The 26,585-nt window shown below is 42.5% G+C and overlaps 3 protein-coding genes and 1 non-coding gene across 4 annotated transcripts; 3 read left to right on the forward strand and 1 right to left on the reverse strand.

The window, feature by feature from the left end:
* Positions 1-14,188: 14,188 nt before the first annotated feature.
* On the forward strand, positions 14,189-14,243 carry LOC123725303 (U7 small nuclear RNA). Its single transcript, XR_006757801.1, has one exon. It is a non-coding gene; the product is annotated as a U7 small nuclear RNA (small nuclear RNA).
* Positions 14,244-15,354: 1,111 nt separating this feature from the next.
* Positions 15,355-16,646, forward strand: LOC106562911 (homeobox protein vent1). Its single transcript, XM_014128005.2, has 3 exons — positions 15,355-15,649; positions 15,958-16,208; positions 16,314-16,646. Exons 1-3 carry the CDS (start codon positions 15,355-15,357, stop codon positions 16,644-16,646), a joined length of 879 nt encoding a protein of 292 aa, XP_013983480.1.
* Positions 16,647-17,228: 582 nt separating this feature from the next.
* On the reverse strand, positions 17,229-19,897 carry LOC106562913 (histone H2A.V). The gene is made up of 5 exons (XM_014128007.2): positions 19,786-19,897; positions 18,703-18,780; positions 18,470-18,583; positions 18,199-18,328; positions 17,229-18,050 (listed from the first exon to the last, which is right to left on the reverse strand). Exons 1-5 carry the CDS (start codon positions 19,786-19,788, stop codon positions 17,989-17,991), a joined length of 387 nt encoding a protein of 128 aa, XP_013983482.1. The 5' UTR covers positions 19,789-19,897; the 3' UTR covers positions 17,229-17,988.
* Positions 19,898-23,250: 3,353 nt separating this feature from the next.
* LOC106562912 (transcriptional activator protein Pur-beta) lies at positions 23,251-26,139 on the forward strand. Its single transcript, XM_014128006.2, has one exon. The coding sequence runs from the start codon at positions 23,288-23,290 to the stop codon at positions 24,185-24,187; it is 900 nt and encodes a 299-aa protein (XP_013983481.1). The 5' UTR covers positions 23,251-23,287; the 3' UTR covers positions 24,188-26,139.
* Positions 26,140-26,585: the final 446 nt, after the last annotated feature.

The following is a 26,585-nucleotide window of genomic DNA, read 5'->3' on the forward strand; positions in this document are numbered from 1 at the left end:
TGTTTCTGACGCATTTCATTATCTCCAGCACAATACCAGTGTATACATATGTGAAAACAGCGCATTTTTACATTATGTAGGAAAAATATATAAAGTTCAAAAATTCTACTGGATGAGATCATCAAAAGTTTAAACATTTAAAAAACAGTGATTTTCAAACACCATGAGATTCACAGTGTAGATCAAGATAATAACCTCCCTCTGGAGGCTGTGTAAGGGCTATTTTACCAAGAAGGAGAGTAATGGAGTGCTGCATCAGATGACCTGGCCTCCACAATCCCCTGACCTCAACCAAATTGAGATGGTTTGGGATGAGTCGGGCCGCAGAGTGAAGGAGAAGCAGCCAACAAGTGCTCAGCATATGTGGGAACTCCTTCAAGACTGTTATAAAACCATTCCAGGTGAAGCTGGTTGAAAGAATGCCAAGAGTGTGCAAAGCTGTCATCAAGGCAAAGGATGGCTATTTGAAGAATCTCAAATATCAAATATATTTTGATTTGTTTAACACTTTTTTCTGTTATTTAAAAAAAAGCACAGGGGTCAAATAACTGAAATCTCCTTACTCTTTGCAACCCTACCTATTATCTATAACATCTATAATGTCTAATGTTCACACAACCACCACCTCTTCCTATGGGATTTTAAAGGTTTATTGGAAACAGGGTAATTTGTAAAATGTAACCTCTGTGTGTGTGTGTGTGTGTGTGTGTGTGTGTGTGTGTGTGTGTGTGTGTGTGTGTGTGTGTGTGTGTGTGTGTGTGTGTGTGTGTGTGTGTGTGTGAGAGAGAGGTGTCTGTGAGTGTGGCGTGCGTGTGTGTGTTCACAGGCATTCCAGCACCTCTTCCTAACAGCCTCATTAACTTCTAAATGCCGGTTTAACTTCAAAGGCAGCGTCACCGCTCACACCTCTGTTAAACCCCCCCTCTCTCTCTCTCACACACACACACACACACACACACACACACACACACACACACACACACACACACACACACACACACACACACACACACACACAAGTATATATAAACTCCTCACCTCAGACTTCTCTGTCACACCAAACTCAACTGGACAAGGTGAACTGAGTGAAAGACCCCTAGGCTATATCCCTCCTAAAGGAGTTTCTGACAGTTTGTTAAACTAGTTATCATGAATACACTTTAAAATAATCATTTTTATAGATAAGCATGTAAAAGTGTGTGTTCCTGTGTGCGTGTGTGTGTGTGTGTGTGTGAGAGAGAGAGAGTCTTTATTCTTTTGGAACTTTTGTGAGTGTAATGTTTACTGTTAATTTGTATGGTTTATTTCACTTTTGTTTATTATTTACTTCACTTGCTTTTGCAATGTTAACATATGTTTCCCATGCCAATAAAGCCCTTAAATTGAATTGAAATTGAATTGAGAGACGGAGCACCAGTTTTCCACCACGACACCTGCTCCCCATTGGCACGTCACCTGTTCCCACGCCAGTGACACCACGTGTGAAACAAAAGTTAATGACTGGGAGGGAGGGGAACACAGAAACAACACCTTCCTGTTCTTAGGGGAGCAGCGGTGACTGGAGGTTTATGGGACTGGGTCGTGTTCATCAGGGCATACTGTAGCGAAACCTAGATTTCTTTCCTTTTGTTGCCTACTAAACACATGCCTACTGGTGTATGGGTTTATGTATGCATGTACTTGTGCGTGTGTATGTAAGAGAAAGTGTATGTCTCCAATGCCTCACCTCTACAGATACGGTAAAGGAGACTGCCTGTCTCTGGGGCCTACCTACTGTAGATAATAATGGTTTCGTAAGGGGGGATTTCACAACCAAAGGCATGCTCCCCCACCCTCCTTCTCCTCCTCCTCTTCCTCCTTCTCCTCGCTTCCTCTCCTTCTCCATTCGATCATGGAGCCACGGTGCCTGCTTATCCTCCCCGACCAGTTCATCAAAGCCCCAAGAGGCTTTGAAGGATCTGATAGGGATCACTAACACAAGAAGAAGAGGTCTGACTGTCTGACTCCCTGACTGACTGTCATAGACCAGACGGGGCGGGACACTAGTGGACAATAGGAGCCAAACAGTTGAATAATCATTAAATCAAATCAAATTCAAATGTAATTTTATTTGTCACACACATGGTTAGCAGATGTTAATGCAAGTGTAGTGAAATGCTTGTGCTTCTAGTTCCGACAATGCAATAATAACCAACGAGTAATCTAACCTAACAATTTCACAACAACTACCTTATACACACAAGTGTAAAGGAATGAAGAACATGTACATAAAAATATATGAATGAGTGATGGTACAGAACGGCATAGGCAAGATGCAGTAGATGGTATCGAGTACAGTATATACATAGGAGATGAGTAATGTAGGGTATGTAAACATATAAAAATGGCATGAGATAGAAGCTGTTTTTCAGTCTCTCGGTCCCTGCTTTGATGCACCTGTACTGACCTCGCCCTCTGGATGATAGCGGGGTGAACAGGCAGACAAACTAACAACAGGGCATGACTGACAGATTCACTGATGTAAAACTCTAATCAGAGGGTTTATAATCAGCAGTGTTTCCTTTCTTCATCTGATTGGTCTGTTTGGTTTTTGAAATATTGAAATAAAAAGCACCATTGTATGTGAGATATTTTGACATACACTACCGTTCAAAAGTTTGGGGTCACTTAGAAATGTCCTTGTTTTCCATGAAAACATACATAAAATGAGTTGCAAAATGAATAGGAAATATAGTCAAGACGTTGACAAGGTTATAAATAATGATTTTTAATTGAAATAATAATTGTGTCCTTCAAACTTTGCTTTCGTCAAAGAATCCTCCATTTGCAGCAATTACAGCCTTGCAGACCTTTGGCATTCTAGTTGTCAATTTATTGAGGTAATCTGAAGAGATTTCACCCCATGCTTCCTGAAGCACCTCCCACAAGTTGGATTGGCTTGATGGGCACTTCTTACGTACCATACTGCTCAATAGGGTTGCGATCCGGTGACTGTGCTGGCCACTCCATTATAGACAGAAAAGCAGCTGACTGCTTCTTCCCTAAATAGTTCTTGCATAGTTTGGAGCTGTGCTTTGGGTCATTGTCCTGTTGTAGGAGGAAATTGGCTCCAATTAAGCGGCGTCCACAGGGTATGGCATGGCGTTGCAAAATGGAGTGATAGCCTTCCTTCTTCAAGATCCCTTTTACTCTGTACAAATCTCCCACTTTACCACCACCAAAGCACCCCCAGACCATCACATTGCCTCCACCATGCTTGACAGATGGCGTCAAGCACTCCTCCAGCATTTTTAGATTTTTTCTGCATCTCACAAATGTTCTTCTTTGTGATCCGAACACCTCAAACTTAGATTCCTCTGTTCATAACATTTTTTTCCAATCTTCCTCTGTCCAGTGAATGTGTTCATTTGCCCATCTTAATCTTTTCTTTTTATTGGCCAGTCTGAGATATGGCATTTTCTTTGCAACTCTGCCTAGAAGGCCCGCATCCCGGAGTCACCTCTTCATTGTTGACGTTGAGACTGGTGTTTTGCGGGTACTATTTAATGAAGCTGCCAGTTGAGGACTTCTGAGGCGTCTGTTTCTCAAACTAGACACTCTAATGTACTTGTCCTCTTGCTCAGTTGTGCACCGGGGCCTCCCACTCCTCTTTCTATCCTACTTTGGCCGCCTTTCCTTCCAGTTCTCTGCTGCCAATGACCGGAACGAATTGAAAAAAATCACTGAAGCTGGAGACTCATATCTCCCTCACTAACTTTAAGCATCAGCTGTCAGAGCAGCTCACAGACCATTGCACCTGTACATAGCCCATCTGTAAATAGCCCATCTAACTACCTCATTTCCATATTATTATTTTTTTCTTCTCCTTTGCACCCCAGTATCTCTACTTGCACATTAATCTTCTGCACATCTATCACTCCAGTGTTTAATTGCTAAATTGTAATTACTTCGCCACTACGGCCTATTTATTGCCTTACCTCCCTAATCTTACCTCATTTGCACACACTGTATATAGATTTTTTTCTATTGTGTTATTGACTGTACATTTGTTTATTCCATGTGTAACTCTGTGTTGTTTGTGTCACACTGCTTTGCTTTATCTTGGCCAGGTGGCCGTTGTAAATGGCCTACCTGGTTAAATAAAGGTGAATTTTTTTTTTTTTTTATAATAATAAATCTGGTTATAGCCAGTTTGCGCTGTTCTGTGAAGGGAGTAGTACACAGCATTGTATGAGATTGTCAGTTTCTTGGCAATTTCTCGCATGAAATAGACTTAATAGAATAGACTGACGAGTTTCAGAAGAAAGTTCTTTGTTTCTTGCCATTTTGAGCCTGTAATCGAACCCACAAATGCTGATTCTCCAGATACTCAATTAGTCTAAAGAAGGACAGTTTTATTGCTTCTTTCATCAGGACAACAGTTTTCAGCTGTGCTAACATAATTGCAAAATGGTTTTCTAATGATCAATTAGCCTTTTAAAATGATAAACTTGGATTAGCTAACACAACGTGCCATTGGAACACAGGAGTGATGGTTGCTGAAAATGGGCCTCTATGTAGATATTCCATAAAAAATCTGCTGTTTCCAGCTACAATAGTAATTTACAACATTAACAACATCTACACTGTATTTCTGTGTGACGATCATCGTAGAGAGGAGACCTAGGTGCAGCGTGGTAAGTGCTCATGATACATTTTATTATAACTCAGAACACTAAACAAAACAAACAAAAGAAAACCAACGTCATGTTCTGCAGGCTTTCACTGAGCTGTACAAAAACAAGATCCCACAACTGAAGGAGGGAAAAAGGGCTGCCTAAGTATGATTCCCAATCAGAGACAACGATGGACAGCTGCCTCTGATTAGGAACCATACTCGGCCAAACACAAAGAAATACAACAACTAGATTGCCCACCCCACATCACACCCTGACCTAACCAAACTAGAGGAAATAAAACGTCTCTCTAAGGTCAGGGCGGGACATTCTGGTCCTAGGCCGTCATTGAAAATAAGAATGTGTTCTTAACTGACTTGTCTAGTTAAATAAAGGTTTAAAAAAAATAGTTTAAAAATAAATGTTATTTGAATGGACAAAAAACTGCTTCAGGTCTTCTGACTCCCCTAGATCCCCACTGGGCATAAATCTCGGATCAACTTAATAGCCCCAAAACCTAAACATAACCATTTGGGGGTGAAAATGCTAAACTGGTCTTAGATTACCTCCGTGGCCTGTATTCATGGATGCCAAGGGAAGCAAGGCTTCCCAAAATATTTGATCAATAAAAATGTTTAAATTATAAATTAATTCATCTTTCGTCTCTCTGTTTTTGATCATTTTCTGTCAATTCGCAAGTGTTCGACTCTTACCGTAGGAATCATCCGAGCAAGGTAAACAGCGTACCTCAGTATGTGTAACCCATTTATCTGATGCTGTCAAGACCAAAAGAGTATAACATGTTGCGTCGATAACATTTGATTTGGCCTACCTTGATAAAAAAAAATTATAAAAGAATTAGCCAATCAGCGTTGAGCTGAGCTCAACTGTGGGTTGTCCTAGTGCAGCAAAGTGCCCCCCCCAAGGGAGGCCAGTTTGGATTTGGCTTCACACCAATCAAATCACTTCCTAAGCAAAACTTAATTTTCAGAAAAACGTGTCTGTTTCTGGTCTGCTTGTGTTGATGTCCTGGTGTAGCTAGTTTGCTATATCGTCCCTTTCCTAAGCCATGGATGGAGATAGGGATTTGGACTTGTGGTTTCGACTTAATTTTCTGTAAAGGCCAATGATTATGACGACGATTCTGATATAACCATAATATAATATGTTGTGGCACTGGCCTGAGACAATTGACGTTCAATATGTAGCCTAGTAGGCTCATGATAACTAGCTAGCTAACTGAGCTGGTTCATTGTTGTCCATGCGAGGAAGTTAGGCTTCCTAGCTAAAACTCTTTCTAGCCTATGTCAACAAAAACTAAAAGTGTACTGTATGACAGAGCCATAGACTGTTTTGCCAACGTGAACGAGTGGAGAATAGCATTGGTGTTCAACTAGTCTATAAGTAGGGCCAGTCCAAAAAAACGTTTACTTGCGCACACACACACCCACACAGAAATCATGGACAGCCACATGTTTTTGGTATCTTTGTTTGTTTTAAGTGTATTATACTAAGCATATATAGCCTTGTTGATTTGATGGTGTTTAAAGTTGAAATGGTGCTGGAGTAGCAGAGGTAGTGCTCCTCTGGTCTTGTGCTGACATGCGGTTTTAAATCTGTAGTTGTTTAGTGAACTTTCAAAAACATTAACTTCCTTGCTGCAGTTGATATAACTATTTGTTACATGCAATTTTTGTTTTGTGGACTTCACCAGACAGATGTTGCTCTCCGGTTTCAAATCACATCAAATGTTATTGGTCACATACACGTGTTTAGCAGATGTTATTGCGGCTGTCGCGAAATGCTTGTGATTCTAGTTCCGACAGTGCAGCAATATCTAACAAGTAATATCTAACAATTTCACAACAAATACCTAATACACACTGTTAAGGAATGGAATTAAGAATATTTAAATATATGGATGAGCAATATATTTATATATTCTTAATTCCATTCCTTTACTTAGATTAGTGTGTATTAGGTATTTGTTGTAAAATTGTTAGATATTACTTATTGTTATATTGTTAGATATTGCTGCACTGTAGGAACTAGGAGCACAAGCATTTCACAACATCTGCTAAACACAGGTTTTGTGATGAAACAAATGTATGTGTTGTTGAATTTATTCCGCCTCTGTGTGACTATTGCCTTTTTGTTGTCACGGCCTTATTGTATATCACGGTGGCATATGAATGAATGGGTTATAGAGCAAACAATGCAATTATCACAACATAGGTTGTAATAACTAGCTTGGCTTGCCTTCCTCAGTGATTTTACCAACACACCGCCACTGGATCAGTGACTATTAGCAACTTCTGTTTGTTTGTGTGTGTGTGTGTGTGTGTGTGTGTGTGTGTGTGTGTGTGTGTGTGTGTGTGTGTGTGTGTGTGTGTGTGTGCATGCGCGTGTTTCGTCCATGGCTGTGGGTGCGTGCGTATGTGCGTGCACCTTTGCATGCTTGTGTGTGTCCTGAGGGCAGTGTTTGTGTCCATAACAGAGTAGCAAACAGGGCTATTAGAGTTGAAAGGCTGTGAATTGAGCCAATCAAAGAGGGGCACGGCTGGAGACCGTCAGCCCACAGACAGACTGGCCCGGCCTGGGGCCGATGGGATGACCTCGTCTCCTCTTCATGGATCACTCACTCACACACACAAGCACACACACAAACTATATGAGCTAATACAGTTGAAGACACACATACACACATACAGCAGAGTGTTGGTCCATTTAATTTTGTCAAGAGTGGAGACAAAGGGGTAAATCTCAAATTGGGAGTTTAATTTAACACAAAGGTACAATAGGACCTAGTTATGGGCCCAACAGACACATACACACAAACTAACTAACATTGCAGTAGGGTTTGACCCAGTTCGAAACAGTGTGGTTCATAAATAACTGTAATGGCAGAGCAAACAAAATATGGGAGCTAGCTAATACAGTTGAAGACACACACTACAAAATACCAATCAGTGACTAAACTAACAGAGTCCTAATGGAATGGGCCTTTAAACAAGGCAAACAAGCGAAAAACAAACAATCATGAGAACCAGGAAGATGCCTTAACACTGTATTTATGAGTGGTGTTGGATTGACTAACTCAATGAAATGGGCTATCGTCACATACAAGATTTTTATGGCTCTGGAAGTAGGGCGTCGTCATGAATAAAATGTCATAATTTGTTTTGTAGATTAGAATGTTCCGAGAGCTTCATCAATAGAATAAGACCTAATTCTTAAGTTACATCTTGCACAGACAGCAGTGGTTCCCAAAATCACCCTCCCTCCCTCCATACTCTGCACAAGAACTGTATGAATAAAATAGTAATTCAATAAATGAAGTAAATAAAATAAAGTACATTAAGATTAGAAGTAGTAGTGCAGAGACGCATTCCTAGGATTCATTTCCTCAAGTGATCTGTCATCCACACACACACTGAGGAATTTACACACAGACTCATTGATTACAGTTATGACTTCAAAAGATCCTGATCTTTTGGTTTATTTTCTCCTTCCATATCTCCATCCCTATCTCTTTCTCTCCCTCTCTTTCACTGCTAGGCCCTCAGTCTCTCCAGAGCGGGATGGGTATCAGCCTAGCCCACCTGTCTGTCTCCCCTCTCTCATCCTGATCAGTGATAGTGGGCTGGGTGCTGTGCTTTGATGTCGACTTGTTGAGCGAGAAAGAGAGGGGAGGGGGGTAGAGGGAAAGATAGGGAAAAGAGAGAAACAGGAGTTTTAGACAGGCGGAAGATGTACTGCAGCAGACAGAATGGCCATCTCCCATACCACTGCCATACAGATACCATCAAAGACCCTGATTGCAACATTCTCTGTGTGTGTGTGTGTGTGTGTGTGTGTGTGTGTGTGTGTGTGTGTGTGTGTGTGTGTGTGTGTGTGTGTGTGTGTGTGTGTGTGTGTGCGTGTTTATGTGAATGTGTGTGTAGCCATGTTAATCAAGCTATCAATCATGCCAATCAAGCTCCCTAGACTGCACATACAATCCTTCTACATATGTTTCTGCAATACTATATTGAACATTGTTGAACCAAAAATAAACCAGTCTAGAATCTACAGTATCTAATGTCCTTTACATCAGGGGATCCCATGCTTTATCCTAGAAAGGCCCCCTACATAGCCTTTCGTCCGAGGAACCCCACACATCATGAATATATATTTTTTTAATTACCAAAGAGTGACTATAGACACATATTGCTTGCATTAATAAAGACAATTTTTGTACAGCAATGCAGCTCCTACACTATATATACAAAAGTATGTGGACACCCCTGTGCCCAAGAAAGCGAAGGTAACCTGCCTAAATGACTACCGCCTTGTAGCACTCATGTCGGTAGCCATGAAGTGATTTGAAAGGCTGGTCATGGCTCACATCAACACCATCATCCCGGAAACCTTAGACCCACTCCAATTTGCACACCGCCCCAACAGATCCACAAATGACGCAATATCAATCGCATTCCACACTGCCCTTTCCCACCTGAACAAATGGAACACCAACGTGAGAATGCTGTTCATTGACTACAGCTCAGCGTTCAACACCATAGTGCCCACAAAGCTAATCACTAAGCTAAGGACCCTGGGACTAATCACCTCCCTCTGCAAATTGATCCTGGACTTCCTGTCGGGCTGCCCCCAGGTGGTAAGGGTAGGCAACAACACATCTGCCATGCTAATCCTCAACACTGGAGCCCCTCAGGGGTACGTGCTTAGTCCCCTCCTGTACGCCCTGTTCACCCATGACTGCGTGGCCAAGCATGACTCCGACACCATCATTAAGTTTGCTGACGGCACAGCAGATGTAGGCCTGATCACCTACAATGATGAGACAGCCTATAGGGAGGTCCGAGACCTGGCAGTGTGGTGCCAGGACAACCACCTCTCCCTCAATGTGAGCAAGACAAAGGAGCTGATCGTGGACTATATGAAAAGGAGGGCTAAACAGGCCCCCATCAAGAGTTTTAAGTTTCTTGGTGTCCACATCACCAACAAACTATCATGTTCCAAACACAACAAGACAGTTGTGAAGAGGGCACGACAAGACCTTTTCCCCCTTAGGAGACTGAAAAGTTTTGGCACGTGTCCCCAGATCCTCAAAATGTTCTACAGCTGCACCATCGAGAGCCTCCTGACCGGTTGCATCGCCGGCTGCTCTGGCAACTGCTCAGCATCTGACTGTAAGGCTTTACAGAGGGTAGTGCGTATGGCCCAGTACAACACTGGGGCCAAACTTCCTGCCATCCAGGACCTATATACTAGGCGGTGTCAAAGGCTCCAGTCACCCTAGTCATAGACTGTTCTCTCTGCTACTGCACGGCAAGCAGTACCGGAGCGCCAAGTCGAGGTCCAAAATGCACCTTAACAGCTTCTAAGACATAAGACCATAAGACAATTAATGAAATGGCCACCCAGACTATTTTTGTTTTTACACTGCTGCTACTCACTGTTTATTATCTATGCAGTCACTTTATCCCTACCTACATGTACAAATTACCTCAACTAACCTGTACCTCCGCCCATTGACTCGGTACCAGTACCCCCTGTATATAACCTCGTTATTGTTATTTTTTAGTGTTACTTTTGATAAAGATTTTTACTCTAGTTTATTTAGTAAATATTTTCTTAACTCTATTTCTATTTTCTCTATTTCTATTTCAGCCACACTTGTTGCTGACAGGTGTATAAAATTGAGCACACAGCCATGCAATCTTCGTAGACAAACATCGGCAGCAGATTGTCCTTACTAAAGACCTGTGTCTTTCAATGTGGCACCTTCATAGGATGCAACCTTTCCAACAAGTCAGTTCCTAAAATTTCTGCCCTGCTAGAGCTGCTGCGGTCAACTGTAAGTGGAAACGTCTAGGGGCAACAGCGGCTCAGCAGCAAATTGGTAGGCCACACAAGCTCATAGAACGGGATCACAGAGTGCTGAAGCACTTAAAAATCACCTGTCCTCGGTTGCTAACACACTACCGAGTTCCTAATTGCTTCTGGAAGCAACGTCAGCACAAGAACTGTTCATCAGGAGCTTCATGAAATCGGTTTCCATGGCTGAGCAGCCGCACACAAGCCTAAGATCACCATGCGCAATGCCAAGCGTCGGCTGGAGTGGTGTAAAGCTCACCGCCATTTGACTCTTGAGCAGGGACAAATCCCGATTCACCATCTGGCAGTCCGACGGACGAATCTGGGTTTGGCGGATGCCAGGAGAATATACCTGTCCCAATGCATAGTGCCAACTGTAAAGATTGGTGGAGGAGGAATAATGGTCTGGGGCTGTTTTTCATGGTTCGGGCTATGACCCTTAGTTTCAGTGAAGGGAAATCTTAATGCTACAGCAGACAATGACATTCTAGATGATTCTGTGCTTCCAACTTTTAGCAACAGTTTGTGTAAGGCCCTTTCCTGTTTCGGCGATGTGGAAGAACTTGACTGGCCTGCACAGAGCCTTGACCTCAACCCCATTGAACACCTTTGGAATTAATTGTAACGCTGACTGCGAGCCAGGCCGAATCGTCCAAGATCAGTGCCTGACCTCACTAATGCTGAATGGAAGCAAGTCCCCACAGCAATGTTCCAACATCTAGGGGAAAGCCTTCCAGAAGAGTGAGGACTGTTATAGCAGAAAGGGGGGGGACCAACTCCATATTAATGCCCTTGATTTTGGAATGAGATGTTCGAGAATGTTCATGTGGTGTATGTGGTGAACAAGCCTATAGTGGCCTGGCCTGCCTATGGATAGGTCTACTGGCCATCTATCCATTTAAAGCAGTCAAATATCTGATACCAAAGCCCCATATACTACCCACCACTGCGACCTGTACGCTCTCGTTGGCTGGCCCTCGCTTCATACTCGTCGCCAAACCCACTGGCTCCAGCTCATCTACAAGACCCTGCTAGGTAAAGTTCCCCCTTATCTCAGCTCGCTGGTCACCATAGCAGCACCCACCCGTAGCACGCGCTCCAGCAGGTATATCTCACTGGTCACTCCCAAAGCCAATTCCTCCTTCGGCCGCCTCTCCTTCCAGTTCTCTGCTGCCAATGACTGGAAAGAACTACAAAAATCTCTAAAACTGGAAACACTTATCTCCCTCACTAGCTTTAAGCACCAGCTGTCAGAGCAGCTCACAGATTACTGCATCTGTACATAGCCCATCTATAATTTAGCCCAAACAACTACCTCTTCCCCTAATGTATTTATTTATTTATTTTGCTCCTTTGCACCCCATTATTTATATTTCTACTTTGTACTTTCTTCCACTGCAAATCTACTATTCCAGTGTTTTACTTGCTATATTGTATTTACTTTGCCACCATGGCCTTTTTTGCCTTTACCTCCCTTATCGCACCTCATTTGCTCACTTTGTATATAGACTTATTTTTCTACTATATTATTGACTGTATGTTTGTTTTACTCCATGTGTAACTCTGTGTTGATGTATGTGTCAAACTGCTTTGCTTTATCTTGGCCAGGTCGCAATTGTAAATGAGAACTTGTTCTCAACTTGCCTACCTGGTTAAATAAAGGTGAAATAAAAAATAAATAAATACAAAAAAAATGTAAAACGATGTATTTAAAATGTAAGACCTATTTTCAAACAGTATTAGGTAACTTTACAAAAAAACACTTTCTGCCAGGCAGGGAGCGACCTTGGCCAAATGCGCACTATGCAGTGTAGATGGGTTTGGAGACAGGAGCGGTGACGCGCTGCTGTGGATTCGTGCTTCAGCTGGGTTTCTGCCAGCCTCATTCAGCCCGTTGTCTCTCTTTCAGTGTTACAATAAGGATCAGGGGATCAAGTCAATCGGTCGCCTTTATGGCCGATAACAGACTAAACGGTCCTGTCTTTTCTGAAAGACCAAAGCTGTGAAGTAGGCTAGCCTATCTCCTCCACTGCGTCTTGGAAGACAGCGGTGGGGGAGGGAGTGGGTGGGTGGCATGTGGATAATATGCAGAGTGACTGAGTGAGTGATACATTGTGTTAGGGATTAATCGGCTCAATCACAAACCGACCCATTGATAAGATAATGACGGGCTGTTATTCGGACCGGTGGGTGGAATGGATCCGGGGGGCTGCTGCGCTCCATCTCTCCACTGCCAGACGGCTGTCTCCGCGCGCCATGGCGCTCCGTGTAGTCTTGCTAATTGGTCATTAACGTAGACTGGTCACTTCAGAGTGCCGCGGTTCTTTGATACTCACATTCCCGATTGACAGGGAAGTCTGGAAGCGACCGTCTTAAGAGACAGAAATCGCGCCTAGTAGCCTCTCACAACTCCATAATGGGACACTATTAAATGGGAAATAGTTTCTATAATGTAAAACAGTGATGTGGTTGATTGAAGGACAGTTTTATAATTCAAGGTTTTTAGCGATACCACCGTTCAGTAGCCTAATATTTGTGACTGTAATTTTCATTTTAACACTAGGCCAATAGAAGCCTACACTACCGGTCAAAAGTTTTAGACACCTACTCATTCAAGGGTTTTTCTTTATTTTGTACTATTTTCTACATTGTATAATAATAGTGAAGTCATCAAAACTATGAATTGACACCTATGGAATCATGTAGTAACCAAAAAAGTGTTAAACAAATCAAAATATATGTTACATTTGAGAGCCACCCTTTGGCTTGATGACAGCTTTGCACACTCTTGGCATTTTCTCAACTAGCTTCATGAGGTAGTCACCTGTAATGCATTTCAATTAACAGGTGTGCTTTGTTAAAAGTTCATTTGTGGAATTTCTTTCCTTCTTAATGTGTTTGAGCCTATCAGTTGAGTTGTGACAAGGTAGGGGAGGTATACAGAAGATAGACCTTTTTGGTAAAAGTCCAGATTTACCTCTGCTGCAGAAGATACGTTCATTAGAGTTAACTGCACCTCAGATTGCAGCCCAAATAAATGCTTCACTGAGTTCAAGTAAAAGATACATCTCAACATCAACTGTTTAGAGGATATTGCGTGAATCAGGCCTTCATTGTCGAATTGCTGCAAAGAATCCACTACTAAACTACACCAATAATAAGAAGACACTTGCTTGGATCACTAAACGGTGGAAATCTGTCCTTTGGTTTGATGAGTCCAAATTTGAGATTGTTGGTTCCAACCGCCGTGTCTTTGTGGGACCTCCTTCAAGACTGTTGGAAAAGCATTCCTCATGAAGCTGGTTGAGAGAATACCAAGAGTGTGCAAAGCTGTCATCAGGGCAAGGGGTAGCTACTTTGAAGAACTTCAAATATAAAATATATTTAGATTTGTTTAACACTTTTCTGGTTTCTACATGATTCCATGTGTTATTTCATAGTTTAGATGTCTTCACTATTATTTACACAATGTAGAAAATACTGTATACTCTGCCCATTCCACCCTCCCTTATATCCCAATTTGTGCCACCCATAAGTGAGAAACCGACATGCTAAGTATAAACCATATTGTGTTCCCTATGGTTATAGAAAAGAGCAGATGTGCTGAACTCTCCATTCAGAACCCAGTGTCACCTACCTACCTACAGATGATGGAACATTTGCTATTTTAGTATTTCTCCAGTAGGTTTCCTCAAGGAGAAAGCCCTCCACTTCTAAGTTAAAGATAATAAAACAAAAACACTTTAGTAATGTCCCCAAAAACACTACAGTAAATACTATAGTATATGCAAAAACAATTTCACTACAGTATTTATACTACAGTATACTGTAAGTACTACAGTAAAGTCTACAAAAATACTACTGTGAATACTATGCTTTTCCTACCATAGTATACACTATCATATTTTTTTCATGTGGGTAGCATCAACAGGACAGATCATGGAATGTATGAAGTTATCCTATAATTTTATATTACGAAATACACGAGAATAGGTGTTATTGGAAGAGTTAATGATATTCATATTATTTTCATTCCATGGGTAGAGCCGAGGAGCAGGAGCAAAATATTTAATGTTAAAGGAAGTGAATATACAATGTTATTTGAGAATACATGAACAGGATGAAGTAATGAGCTCTCTCTCACACACACTTATACACAGATGGGGCTATATTGCGAGCAGGGTTGGGCGGGCTCAATTCGGAAGTAAACTAACAGTTACAAATCAATAATTGAAAAATTGGCATTTATTTTCAATGACTTCTCAATAAACTGTAAAGTAGTATTTATTTAAAACATTTTTACATTTCTGAATTTCAAATTCAAATCAGTGAATTCAATTAGAATTGAGCACAACCCTGATTGAGAGAGGAGAGGACAGTAAGGATGTGACTGTGTTTGGGGGGAGGCTCTCCAGACTCACTGGAGCCAGCGGGTAATGGCCTCATACAGGCCAATTGAGACGTCTTAATTTCTGCAGTTGTGAAAACTGAAGGAGGGAGGGAAGAAGGGAGGGAAGGATGTGTTCTTTGATCCTGGGCTGAGCGAGTTGTAAATGAGGAGGTATGCCCTGCATAAATACTGACTCTACTGCTGAGACTCAGATCATTACTCCATTTATCAGGACAATGACCCACTGAGAGAGAAGAACACACACACACACACACTCTTCACTGGACTTACCCAGCTCTGCGAACTTTGTCTGCAGGAACCTGAAGGATAAGATGCATTAGATTCTATCTATCCATCCAAAAGAACACATTTTTCCACCCCAACAACAGGATTTGGGTTAATTTTGTTGCATATTTCCATCATCCAACCATGAGGGGACATTACTCCATTGAGTGGCTGGCCCAGAGTAGTCGAGCATCGGGCAGCACGAGCCCCTCGCTTCCCAACTCTTCCTGGACATCCGTTGCGGCTGGACCCACCATCACCTCTGGGACCCACCCTGAGAGCTTGCCTGGGTTCTACTGCCGACCGAGACCTAAGAATCAAGAGAACCAGACAGAGAACCAGGTGAGGAGAGGACACGGGCTCATCCTATGCAGCAATCCCAGCCTGGCAGGCTCTGAGACAGCTAAGAGGAGTAGCCCCCTCCACCACAAGCACCAAGGTAGGTTCACTCCCTTAAATCAACTCAGGATCTGAGTTTACATGGGAACCATACATTCATTGAAAATGTGTCTTGTTTGTGGGTGTGTTTTGAGCTATGTGTTGATTGAATTAACAGAATTCTTTAGAAATAGCTACATCTGATTTTGCTCTTATAGTGCTGAAATCTCTATAGTTAGGACTCACTTCAGACTGAGTTGATGTCTGGAGACATGGTTGTGTTTGAAAGGTTCAGAGAACACAAAAGTTTTGGAAACCACTATGATGTAGCATATGGATTGATTTGAAATCTTTTCTCCCTTTCTTCAGTAGTGGCTGAGACTGGCTTCATTAGTGGAACAGAGGGGGAAACGTCAGGGTACGAGAGTGAGGGCGGGCGCTCCCTCTCCCCAACCACGCCCCTGGACGGCTCCTCTTCTCCCCCTACGGGTAGGCGGCCACGTACAGCCTACACAGCGGAGCAGATCAACAGTCTGGAGAGGGCCTTCAAGAGGAACGCTTACCTGGGAACTCGGGACAAGGTTGAGCTCTGCAAGAAACTCAACCTCTCAGACAAACAGGTAGGCAATGCAGAGAGACACAAATACATATAGGGACTCTATTGCAATGGTTATCAAAGGTTTCTTTGATCGCTGTGTCTAAAACACCTGTCTATTTCTCCTCAGATCCGTAACTGGTTCCAGAACAGGCGTATGAGGATGAAGAGGATGGTCCAGGACGCTCTTGCCCAAGCGTGCCAGGCTAAAGTAGCCTCTCACCTGCTGCACTACCCCGAGCTACATGCCTACCACCATGGCCCCTACCACCCCCATCATGCAGGAGCAGAGGGGGGCACTGCCACACCATTCCTCCACCCACACTTCAGCTCATCCACAGCCAGTCCAGCCCTGCCCAGCCTCCCCGTCCTCCCCCTGGACTCTTTCTACCAGTACTCCAGCCTCCCAGGCCTGGTGATGCCCACTACTGGGTCATACCAGCCTTACACTCACCAGTATTAAAACTTTTGGATGATATCTCAGTAGTCTAAAGTGGTTTTAAGGCAACTACTTTAGACTAGTGAGACGCATCCCAATACATTTTCACTGGCTTCCACTTCTCATCTAATGTATTGACTACAGAAAAAGCTGGTTAAATCAGTGGTGAAATTGTAAAGTTCTCCACTCAGGGTAGAGAGCAACAATGAATGTGTTTCTGCTCTCCTTTTGTCATACTGTAATTTCTATTTAAGTATAAAATTGTTAATAGTTTTATTGGATCGGTTTCAAGTCATGTGGCTGCTGTATAAAAGTGTGGATAAAATGAAAGTTTGTTTTCAATTGCATTATTAATCAGAATCTCAGTTCTTCCACTTGATTTATATATATTTGTAAGTATTGTGTTAAAATAAAATGAAAAACATAATCCCATTGCCTGAATATGGACTGTTTTCATTGTACAGTAACTTCAAACACCTCAATAGCTCCGACCAGTTTACAAATGGCCATCTAGTGCCTGACAAAGAACTTGTCATACTGTGTGGATGAGTCAGTACACAGCTAACTCACACAATCCATAAGAGAGAAAGATGGTCCACACATGAATTTGTGGTGAAAATGTAATAGATTTTTCAGAACAAACGATACACCTAAATGGACTTCATTGGGCTCCTGAGTGGCACAGCATCTCAGTACAAAAAGCATTTACAGTCACTGGTTTGAATCCAGGCTGTATCACATCCAGCTGTGACTGGGAGTCCCATAGGGCGGTGCACAATTGGCCCAGCGTTATCCAGGTTTGGCCATCATTGTAAATAAGAGTTTGTTCTTAACTGGCTTGCCTAGTTAAATAAAAATTCTGTCCAATTCCCCCCCCACAAATTCACACGTGAGAACCTTCTGTCTCCATGGAATACAATGAAATAATCTCAGAACTCCTGTATCTCTGAAGTTAAGCAAGGTCAAAGCTAAATAAGAAATTATATTATGACTAAAACAGACACAGGTTGTTTAAAATATTTTTTTAAACTTGGTAAGTATAAAACACTTTTGGAGCAAAATCCAATCAACTCAAACTTTTTCAGAACATGACAAGAACTTCTGCATTTGTTGGTCTATGTACAGAATGTACAAGTTTCTTGTCAGAAAAAAAATCTAAAAACTTCCCTAAACACCCCACCTTTCACCTTTAAAACAGAACAAACCAACACATACCTCAAAGACTACACACCTCCCTAGAAAGACTACGGTTACAAAATTACCCAAACAAATATGCAAAACAAAATCAATATGGCTCCCCTTTCCTTCCTGACTTGCCTAGTTAAATAAATAAAATAAAATTCCTGGTGGTGTGAGGTCACTTCCTCTATGCAGTCTTCTGCTGGCCCTTCTTTCCAATCAGAGACTTGTGGATGTGAGGAATTACACCTGCATGAGGGAGAGAAAGGGACATTATGAATGTGTGATGCTATTGCTACACATTGGTAGGTGAAGAGGTGTTTGCCCCCATGTAATGTAAAACACTGAGTTTCTGGAAGACCAATAGATGAATCCAATCCAAGAGTTTAAAACTCACCTCCTCCAGCGATGGTGGCCTTGATGAGTGAGTCCAATTCCTCGTCTCCGCGGATGGCCAACTGTAAGTGACGCGGAGTGATACGCTTCACCTTCAGATCCTTAGAGGCATTCCCTGCCAACTCCAACACCTGAGAGTGACACAACAATAGTCTCAGTCTTTGCCAATTAGGGTAGGGTTGGAGTAAAACACTGCTTGATTGACCTCAGAGCACTCAATGAGCTTCCTTGAAAAAAAAATATATATATATGGTTAAATAAAAACATCTCACCTCAGCCGTGAGGTACTCCAAGATGGCGGCGCTGTATACTGCTGCGGTGGCTCCCACTCTGCCGTGGCTGGTGGTCCGGGTCTTCAGGTGTCTGTGGATACGACCCACCGGGAACTACAACACACACAGTCAGAAATGCTCTAGGTAGAAGTTGTCCATTTATCTGTGTTGCAGGATTCACTTGTGACTGATACAACAGAGAAAACCCGGGGAAAAGAGATGTAGGTACATGCCTGGAGTCCAGCCCTTTGGGAGCGAGACACAGCCTTCGCCTTGGCTTTGCCACTGTCCTTTCCAGCTTTTCCTCCTGCCTAGAAAGTGACAATGAGATTCAGCGAAATGGCTGATGCATAAATGTGATTAAATGTGTTTTTTACTTTTTTATTCTCAGCGCGATGTATAACTGTGACCAAGCTAAACAAGATGCAAGATGGTGTACAAAAGAAAAATTATTAATACACTAAAAACCTCCAATTAATTTTTGTAGCCTAGTGGTTAAGAGCATTGGGCCAGTAACCGGAAGGTCTCTGGTTCGAATCCCCTTGAGCAAGGCACTTAATAATTGTTCCTGTAAATCGCTCTGGATTAGAGCGTCTGCCAAATGACTACCTAAAATGTAGATGTAACTTCAAGCAAACCGAAGGCACATGCAACTGGTCATTACAGTAATCTGATTCATAACACACACTTCTCTCCACCAACTGAAAGATAAAGGACCATTTCCGATTTCTAACGTTAGCTATGTAACTGGCAAACTGTCATTTGAGTTCTCGCTAAGACAATTCATGACAATTTTGAAAACAAAAAGAGCCAAAATATACCTTTCTATAGCTAACTACAATAAAAATACGAAGGAAGAATGGTTTAGGTATCTCGGTAAAACTGAAATATGTATTGGTACATTTGTAGCTTGTTACCACAGCAGGTAGTGCTAAGGTAAGGAGATGGTAACTAACGTTAGTTACCGTAGCTAGCTACCTCAATAAACAATCCAAACTTTGCGAATATCTTGGAATATTACATCAGAAAGAGACGGGACTTAACGTATATTAGATAAATATGTTTGAAAAAGCATGAGAAGCAAGTCGGTTGTAAGCCAGGTGGCGTAAATGTAGCTAGATGGCACTCTTTCGTTAGTTTTCGAGTGTTCGTCGACGTCCTATTTCGCACGCATCAAGCTTGCAGTCGTGAATCCTAGTTACTCTTACTAGCCAGTTTAATTAGCATATCAGTGCTAAAATGTAATGACATTTACGATCATCTGTCCTATAATACAGACAACGTACATACAATATATATATTTTTTAACTCGTTACCATGTCGCCGGTGAGTTTTCCCTGTTGTATTTCCAAACCTAGAAAAACAATAAACCCGAAGAACAAAAAAGGCAAGCAATGAATGAGGAGTTTTCAGAGCCAACCAATAGCGTCTCTGTTTATTGGTTCGAACAGTCTCTTCAACCAATTGCAATAGTGTTTGTACAGTGTATACTCATCTCTGCAACTGGATTGGACGCTTTGTGATAGTATAAATGCAAGAGAAATACTACAGCGGTCCGTGCTATTCGTGATACTTAGGGCGTCCCTACTGTTCTTAATATAATATAATATAATATAATATATATACAAAAGTATGTGGACACCCCTTCAAATGAGTGGATTCGGCTATTTCAACCAAACCCGTTGCTGACAGCTGTATAGATTCGAGCACACGGCCATGCAATTGTACCATCTTGGCATGTCACCTTTCCAACAAGTCAGTTTGTCAAATTTCTGCCCTGCTAGAGCTGCCCTGGTCAACTGTAAGTGCTGTTATTGTGAAGTGGAATCGTCTAGGAGCAACAGCGGCTCATCTGCGAAGTGGGACCACCGAGTGCTGAAGCGCATAGCTAGTAAAAATCTTCTATCCTTGGTTGCAACACTCACTACTGAGTTCCAAACTGCACACAAGGCTAAGATCACCATGCGCAATGCCAAGAGTCAGCTGGGGTGGTGTAAAGCATGCTGCCATTGGACCCTGGAGCAGTGGAAACGAGTTCTCTGGAGTGATGAATCACACTTCACCATCTGGCAGTCCAACGGACGAATCTGGGTTTGGCAGATGCCAGGAGAATGCTACCTGCCCGAATGCACAGTGCCAACTGTAAAGTTTGGTGGAGGAGGAATAATGGTCTGGTTTTAATGGTTTTTCACAGTTCGGGCTAGGCCCCTTAGTTCCAGGAAGGGAAATCTTAATGCTTCAGCATACAATGACATTCTAGACAATTATGTGCTTCAACTTTGTGGTAACAGTTTGGGGAAGGCTCTTTCCTGTTTCAGCATGACAATGCCCCCGTACACAAAGCAAGGTCCATACAGAAATGTTTTTTCGAGATCGATGTGGATGAACTTGACTGGCCTGCACAGAGCCCTGACCTCAACCCCATCGAACACCTTTGGGATGAATTGGAATGCCTAATCGCCCAACCTCACTTATGCCCTTGTGGCTGAATGGAAGCAAGTCCCAACAGCAATGTTCCAACAACTAGTGGAAAGCCTATTTTAGCAGCAAAGGGGGGACCAACTCCATATTAATGCCCATGATTTTGGAATGAGATGTTCGACGAGCATGTGCCCACATACTTTTGGTCATGTCGTGTAATTCAGTTGTCCCTACCCCATTGAAGTTAGTCTGGTAGACTTACAGTAGTGTAGTCATGTAAATTAAGATGAAATAACAAAAAGTATTTTGCATGGACAAGTTTAAACTACATAGTTTATATGAATTGTGAGAGATAATGCCTTACATTGTTTAGTCTTCTTTTCCAGTGCAATTCAGAATGAGTATGCCACATTTGTACTTAGGTTTTTAAATGAATAATGATGGGATTTATATTGTGCTTTTCCAGATGCTCAGAGCATTACATTGTATGAAAAAAAAACCTTCAGCCACCACACTACCAATAAATCTGACCTCCCTGAATCCTATGTCACTCTATTCCCCTCTCACTTGTTCACCTTTGATGCTGCCAAACCCGGGATAAATACTTGAGCGCTGTAATTTTGTTTGGCAGACACAATATAAGCAATAGAAATATGACAAAAGTCCCAAAAGTGCAAACTCCAAGCTAGTAAATTTAGTGCCACTCAACTAGTCTACTTTACAGTATTTGATACCTATTTGACCCAGGTAATCTGCCAGTAGATTGAAAGCCCTGGACCTTGATGTTTGCAACCTGTGTAATAGGTGAGCAGGCTAGGCACTCTGTCGGCTGCTGTCCTTTTACCTGGAGCATATTCATGAGGATGCAACGTTAGAAAAATGGTTTACTCTAATCTTATCTAGTTGAAGAATCATGAATCACTTGAAAATGGGTCTCTGATTCAGAGGCAATCACTTTACCAAAGGTTGCTACACTATATACCCAAAGAGAAGCAGATTCTTCTATCTAAACTTTCTGTAGCACATTTTTTAACCTTTATTTAACTAGGCAAGTCAGTTAAGAACAAATTCTTATTTTCAATGACAGCCTAGGAACAGTGGGTTAACTGTCTTGCTCAGGGAAAGTACGACAGATTTTTACCTTGTCAGCTCAGGGATTCAATCTTGCAACCTTTCAGTTACTAGTCCAATACTCTAACCACTAGGCTACCTGCCACCTCCATAATGCCCTCCTTGGAAAGCCCCTCGATATCCTCTCTTCCATGTGAGAGAAGCCCATTCCAGTCAGGACTCCTCAGTGGTGGAACGAATCTCCCCCTGCTGTCGGTGCAGCTTTGGTGAGCTGGGATTTGAAATGGGTTGGGAACTGCATTGGTGGGCATAACAAATCAGGGCACCTCCGTAGAAAATGAAATATCCATGTGGTTTGAGCACCCCTGTGATTCTTAAACTGCATAAAAGACGAGGCAGACAACATCTGAAGGGGGAACAGAATTTAACACAACACAGGAAAAAAAAAGCAGGATTAAATGTATTTTTTTAAACTGGGCCCTGGGTTCGAGTCTCAAACAATCCATCACTGAATTCGCTGCACTGGTGTCAGAAGTGAGATAGTGAAGGAGGGGTATATAGTGTAGCGATCTTTGGTAAGGTGTTTGCCTCTGAATCAGAACCCCTCTGAATTCGCTACAACACTGTCTGACTGATTGTTGGGATGATTGGTGTGATGGGCACCACTGTGGTGGAATTAATAGCAACATCAAATATTCACATTCATATCTGGGTGACAGGGAAAATATTAGGAGTCACATGGCTAAGTATTTTAGAACCATAGTAGCCTACGTGAGGAAATTAGGTCCATAAAAAGGTGCAAGGTTAAATGTATTAATATCAGTGTAATTGAGTGCTCATTTGTGACATTGTAAAATTACTGTCACCGTACAGTATAACTGTAACAGTTATGACATAAGGAGTTGCTTTTATTACTGCTTTTATGTATGTAGTATTCCCCAGTCTAGAATTTAACGCTTGCCCAGTTTGCCTTAAATGACATAGCAACTGCAGAGAAAATGATCTGCTACAATTTATTGGTACTCCATAGTAAAAATTGTTGTAACAACATTGTGGCCCGTTGATTGGACGGTGATGTGGTCCACGATAATTACGTCAACAGAACCTACATCTAAGCCAATGACATGTAGGAATGTTAAGACGTAGGCGTGATAGCCAGCGGAAAACGACCAATGAGAAAACAAACTCGTTGAACATGGCGTGATTGGCAGACCCAAGGCCAATGTGGGAGCGCTCGGGGAGGGTTTTGGTGGTGACCAAGAAGGGGGTGTGCACGCGGAGACGGAGATACTCATAAGAGGGAGAAGCTGGCTGGCGGTGCTGAAGATGGCGGATGGTGACAGTGGGAGCGAGCGCGGTGGCAGCAGCGGCGGAGGGGGAGGTGGGAGCGGGTACCAGCCCTTCCAGAGAGAGCAGGAGACGCAGGAGCTGGCGTCCAAGCGGCTGGACATCCAGAACAAGCGCTTCTACCTGGATGTCAAGCAGAACAACAAGGGCAGGTTCATCAAAATTGCCGAGGTGGGGGCCGGGGGCTCCAAAAGTCGCCTGACCCTGTCCATGTCAGTTGCGGCGGAGTTTCGCGATTACCTGGGGGATTTCATAGAGCACTACGCCCAATTGGGGCCTAGCAGCCCGGAGCAGATCGCACAGTCCTCGGTCGGAGAGGACGGTGGGCCCAGGCGAGCCCTGAAGAGCGAGTTCTTGGTCCGGGAGAACCGTAAATACTACCTCGATCTGAAGGAGAACCAGCGGGGGAGGTTCTTGCGGATCCGACAGACCGTCAACCGAGGGCCCGGGTTCGGAGTAGGTGGGCCAGGAGGAGGCATGCAGGCCGGCCAGACCATAGCCCTTCCGGCCCAAGGCTTAATAGAGTTTAGAGACGCCCTTGCAAAGCTTATAGATGATTATGGTGGAGACGACGAGGAATTGGCCTGTGGAACGGCGGTTGGGGGCTATGGGGAGCTTCCTGAGGGCACATCCATCATGGTGGACTCTAAACGGTTCTTTTTCGACGTTGGATCAAACAAATACGGCGTGTTCCTGCGAGTGAGCGAGGTCAAACCGAGCTACAGGAACTCTATCACCATCCCGTTCAAAGCATGGGGAAAGTTCGGAGGTGCTTTCAGCCGGTACGCCGAGGAAATGAAAGAGATCCAGGAGCGACAGCGGGATAAAATGTACGAGAGGAAAGAGGAGTCGGAGGGAGAGGAGGTGGATGATGACTGATTAGTTGAAACAGCTGATAGAGTTCAGTTCACACAGTGAGATTTGCAATATTATATGTGGCAGAAATTACAGATTTAAGTGCATGACGAATCGAACTTTAATACAAACAAATATCGTGGCGTAAAAAGTACGTTTGAAATGGGAACCATTATTGATGTATTATTAAAACCTGGAGTTTAATGAAAGTTATGGGGCAAAGAGTGTCTAAATGAGACCTTTCTCATTGGTTAAAAAAAAAGAAATGAAATTATGTTTTGTAAAAAAAGAAAGAAATATCCTCAAAACCAGCAACTTGGTTTTCATAACAATATAAGAAGCCAATGAAATCTTTATAATAAATGTTTCCTTTAAAATATAGATATATATTTAAGAGTAAGGAGTTGAATCCATTAATGCAGCTATTATTTCCATTGCTCCTTGTAAGGAGATAACCAGCATCCATTGTATCCCTGTTCTAGCTCTCTCCTATGTGGCAGTGTGTGTGTTACCTTACAAGTTAGTGAAAGTAGTAGAAAGGAATGTCTAGAACAATTGTCATTTTTCTGGGGGTTAATATTTGGTGTGTTAATTGATGGGGGGAAGCTATATAACTTTGGCTGTACCATAGCAGGGCCTTTAACAGACAATTATAATGAGAAACGTTACGGAGAGATGAACTGTATCTGCAGGCTTATCTGAAGGCCTCTGAGACTAAATTGAAGACTTGTGCTAACGTAGTTAGCTCACAGTATCATGTCACCCTCCAAAACAAATACTGTAGGCCTAAACATGGCGGATGAGTGAATGCTTTTGTCGTTTTTACATATAAATGCCTGGCAATATTTACAAGGTCTGTTTCCTGGGACTTATTTTATTTTAAAGTAACTTATTTTATCTTGTCAGATGGGAGCAGAGCAGTGTGTCACCTCCCATAACAATGTGGCTTGGTATCAAGAGAGTGGCAGGCTTATTAACCTGTCGGCAACAAGAAAGGACAGTCTCTTCCTACTGTGTGCGTCCCATCCCGCGGGAGCCTGCTTCCCAGTTCAGAACATTTTGTGCATATATTATGCAAAAATGTAGAAATTTTTTGTACATTTGGTCTTCTGCAAGGGTTTTTTCGGGCTGTTTGTGCACATTTTTTCTCTCGAATGCAAGCCGGAGGAAGTGGGTAGCCCGAAGGAAGTCGGTAGCCCCTTTTGCCAGATTGGACAACAATAGGGATTTTTCAATAAAATGATTGTTTTCATTCAACGAGAGACTAATTGTTTTAATGCAATTTTTTTTATTTGAGAAATACTGCACCAAATGTCTTAGATGTAAAAACATCTCTTCAAAAACATCTAAATTAATGACATAGTGTGCACGAACAGCTGAAAACCCCCTTGCCATAGGCCAAAACGAACAAAAACGTAAATTTCATCATAATATATGCGCAAACTGTTTTGGATGGGAAGTATGCGGACGTCTTTACCCACCCACCGCGGGAGCCTTCTGATATGGCCATTGGAATTGATCACTGGGTGAAATCCAGAGGAGCTGCTACTACTACTTTCACCCAGCCAGCCAAGAGTGTATAGGGCATCATTGATAAGGTACCAACACTCTGTCTCAGAGCCCAGGCATCAGCACTGCCACACCACTGATGTTACACTACGCCTCTGGACAGTAACAACTGGATGAATGGTTTCCTTTTTATTTAGAAAGATAACTATATCGAAAGAAAATGATGCTTATAAGTGAGATTTAAAAAAAACTTGCATACAATATTTTTTACCTTACCTTAAAATACCTTGAAGAAAAGGAAAAGTATATGAATTATAGAAGTATAACGCAAGCTTATGAAACATAGCTGGGATGCGACCGAATTGTCCATGTTTTTTTCTTTGTTTATTCTCACTTTCATTTGTTGGTTTTCTCCCAGAGAGTGAAATAAATAACACTTCTGTGATTAAATTTTTTTATTAATGCAACAGATATTGTGATTGTATACTTTAGAAAACTCTCTCTTTCTCTCCCTCTTCCCTCCTCCCCACTCCAACACAACCAGTAGCTGCTGAAAGGGAGTACATAGTTCTCCATTTTCACTTACTCTTCTTAGGTTGAAACGGGCAGACACTTCATCCTCTCAGGTGTTCCTTTAAGTATTACTTATTAGGCTCCTACACATCTATCAAACTACAGCCAGTTGAAATAATTGGCACAGTGTGTGGTCCCAGTTGGTCTCTGTTTCTCATAGTTGTTCTCGATTTAACATGTGGAATCGGCCAAGGGAAATTAGTCTGAGATGGGGGGGACTGCTCAACGCATCACCGGTAGTTTGTTGGCCGTGGACTAGTTGGATAGACGTATAGGAGCCTTCATATGACACATTCTAAACTCCAAGCTTGAAGTTGCCTTCAGTTTAACTTGTGCCATT

Source organism: Salmo salar, chromosome ssa11 (assembly GCF_905237065.1).
Source record: "Salmo salar chromosome ssa11, Ssal_v3.1, whole genome shotgun sequence".
Taxonomy (NCBI): domain Eukaryota; kingdom Metazoa; phylum Chordata; class Actinopteri; order Salmoniformes; family Salmonidae; genus Salmo; species Salmo salar.

Excerpts from the sequence above, each read along its gene's own strand:
- LOC106562911 (XM_014128005.2), top strand. The coding sequence starts at position 15,355 with ATGAGGGGACATTACTCCATTGAGTGGCTGGCCCAGAGTAGTCGAGCA. Across the intron at positions 15,650-15,957 it reads CCTCCACCACAAGCACCAAG|TAGTGGCTGAGACTGGCTTC; the intron begins GTAGGTTCACTC and ends CCCTTTCTTCAG. Across the intron at positions 16,209-16,313 it reads TCAACCTCTCAGACAAACAG|ATCCGTAACTGGTTCCAGAA; the intron begins GTAGGCAATGCA and ends ATTTCTCCTCAG.
- LOC106562913 (XM_014128007.2), bottom strand. Across the intron at positions 18,584-18,702 it reads CCCAAAGGGCTGGACTCCAG|TTCCCGGTGGGTCGTATCCA; the intron begins GCATGTACCTAC and ends TGTGTGTTGTAG. Across the intron at positions 18,051-18,198 it reads GGCCACCATCGCTGGAGGAG|GTGTAATTCCTCACATCCAC; the intron begins GTGAGTTTTAAA and ends TCCCTCATGCAG.
- LOC106562912 (XM_014128006.2), top strand. The coding sequence starts at position 23,288 with ATGGCGGATGGTGACAGTGGGAGCGAGCGCGGTGGCAGCAGCGGCGGA.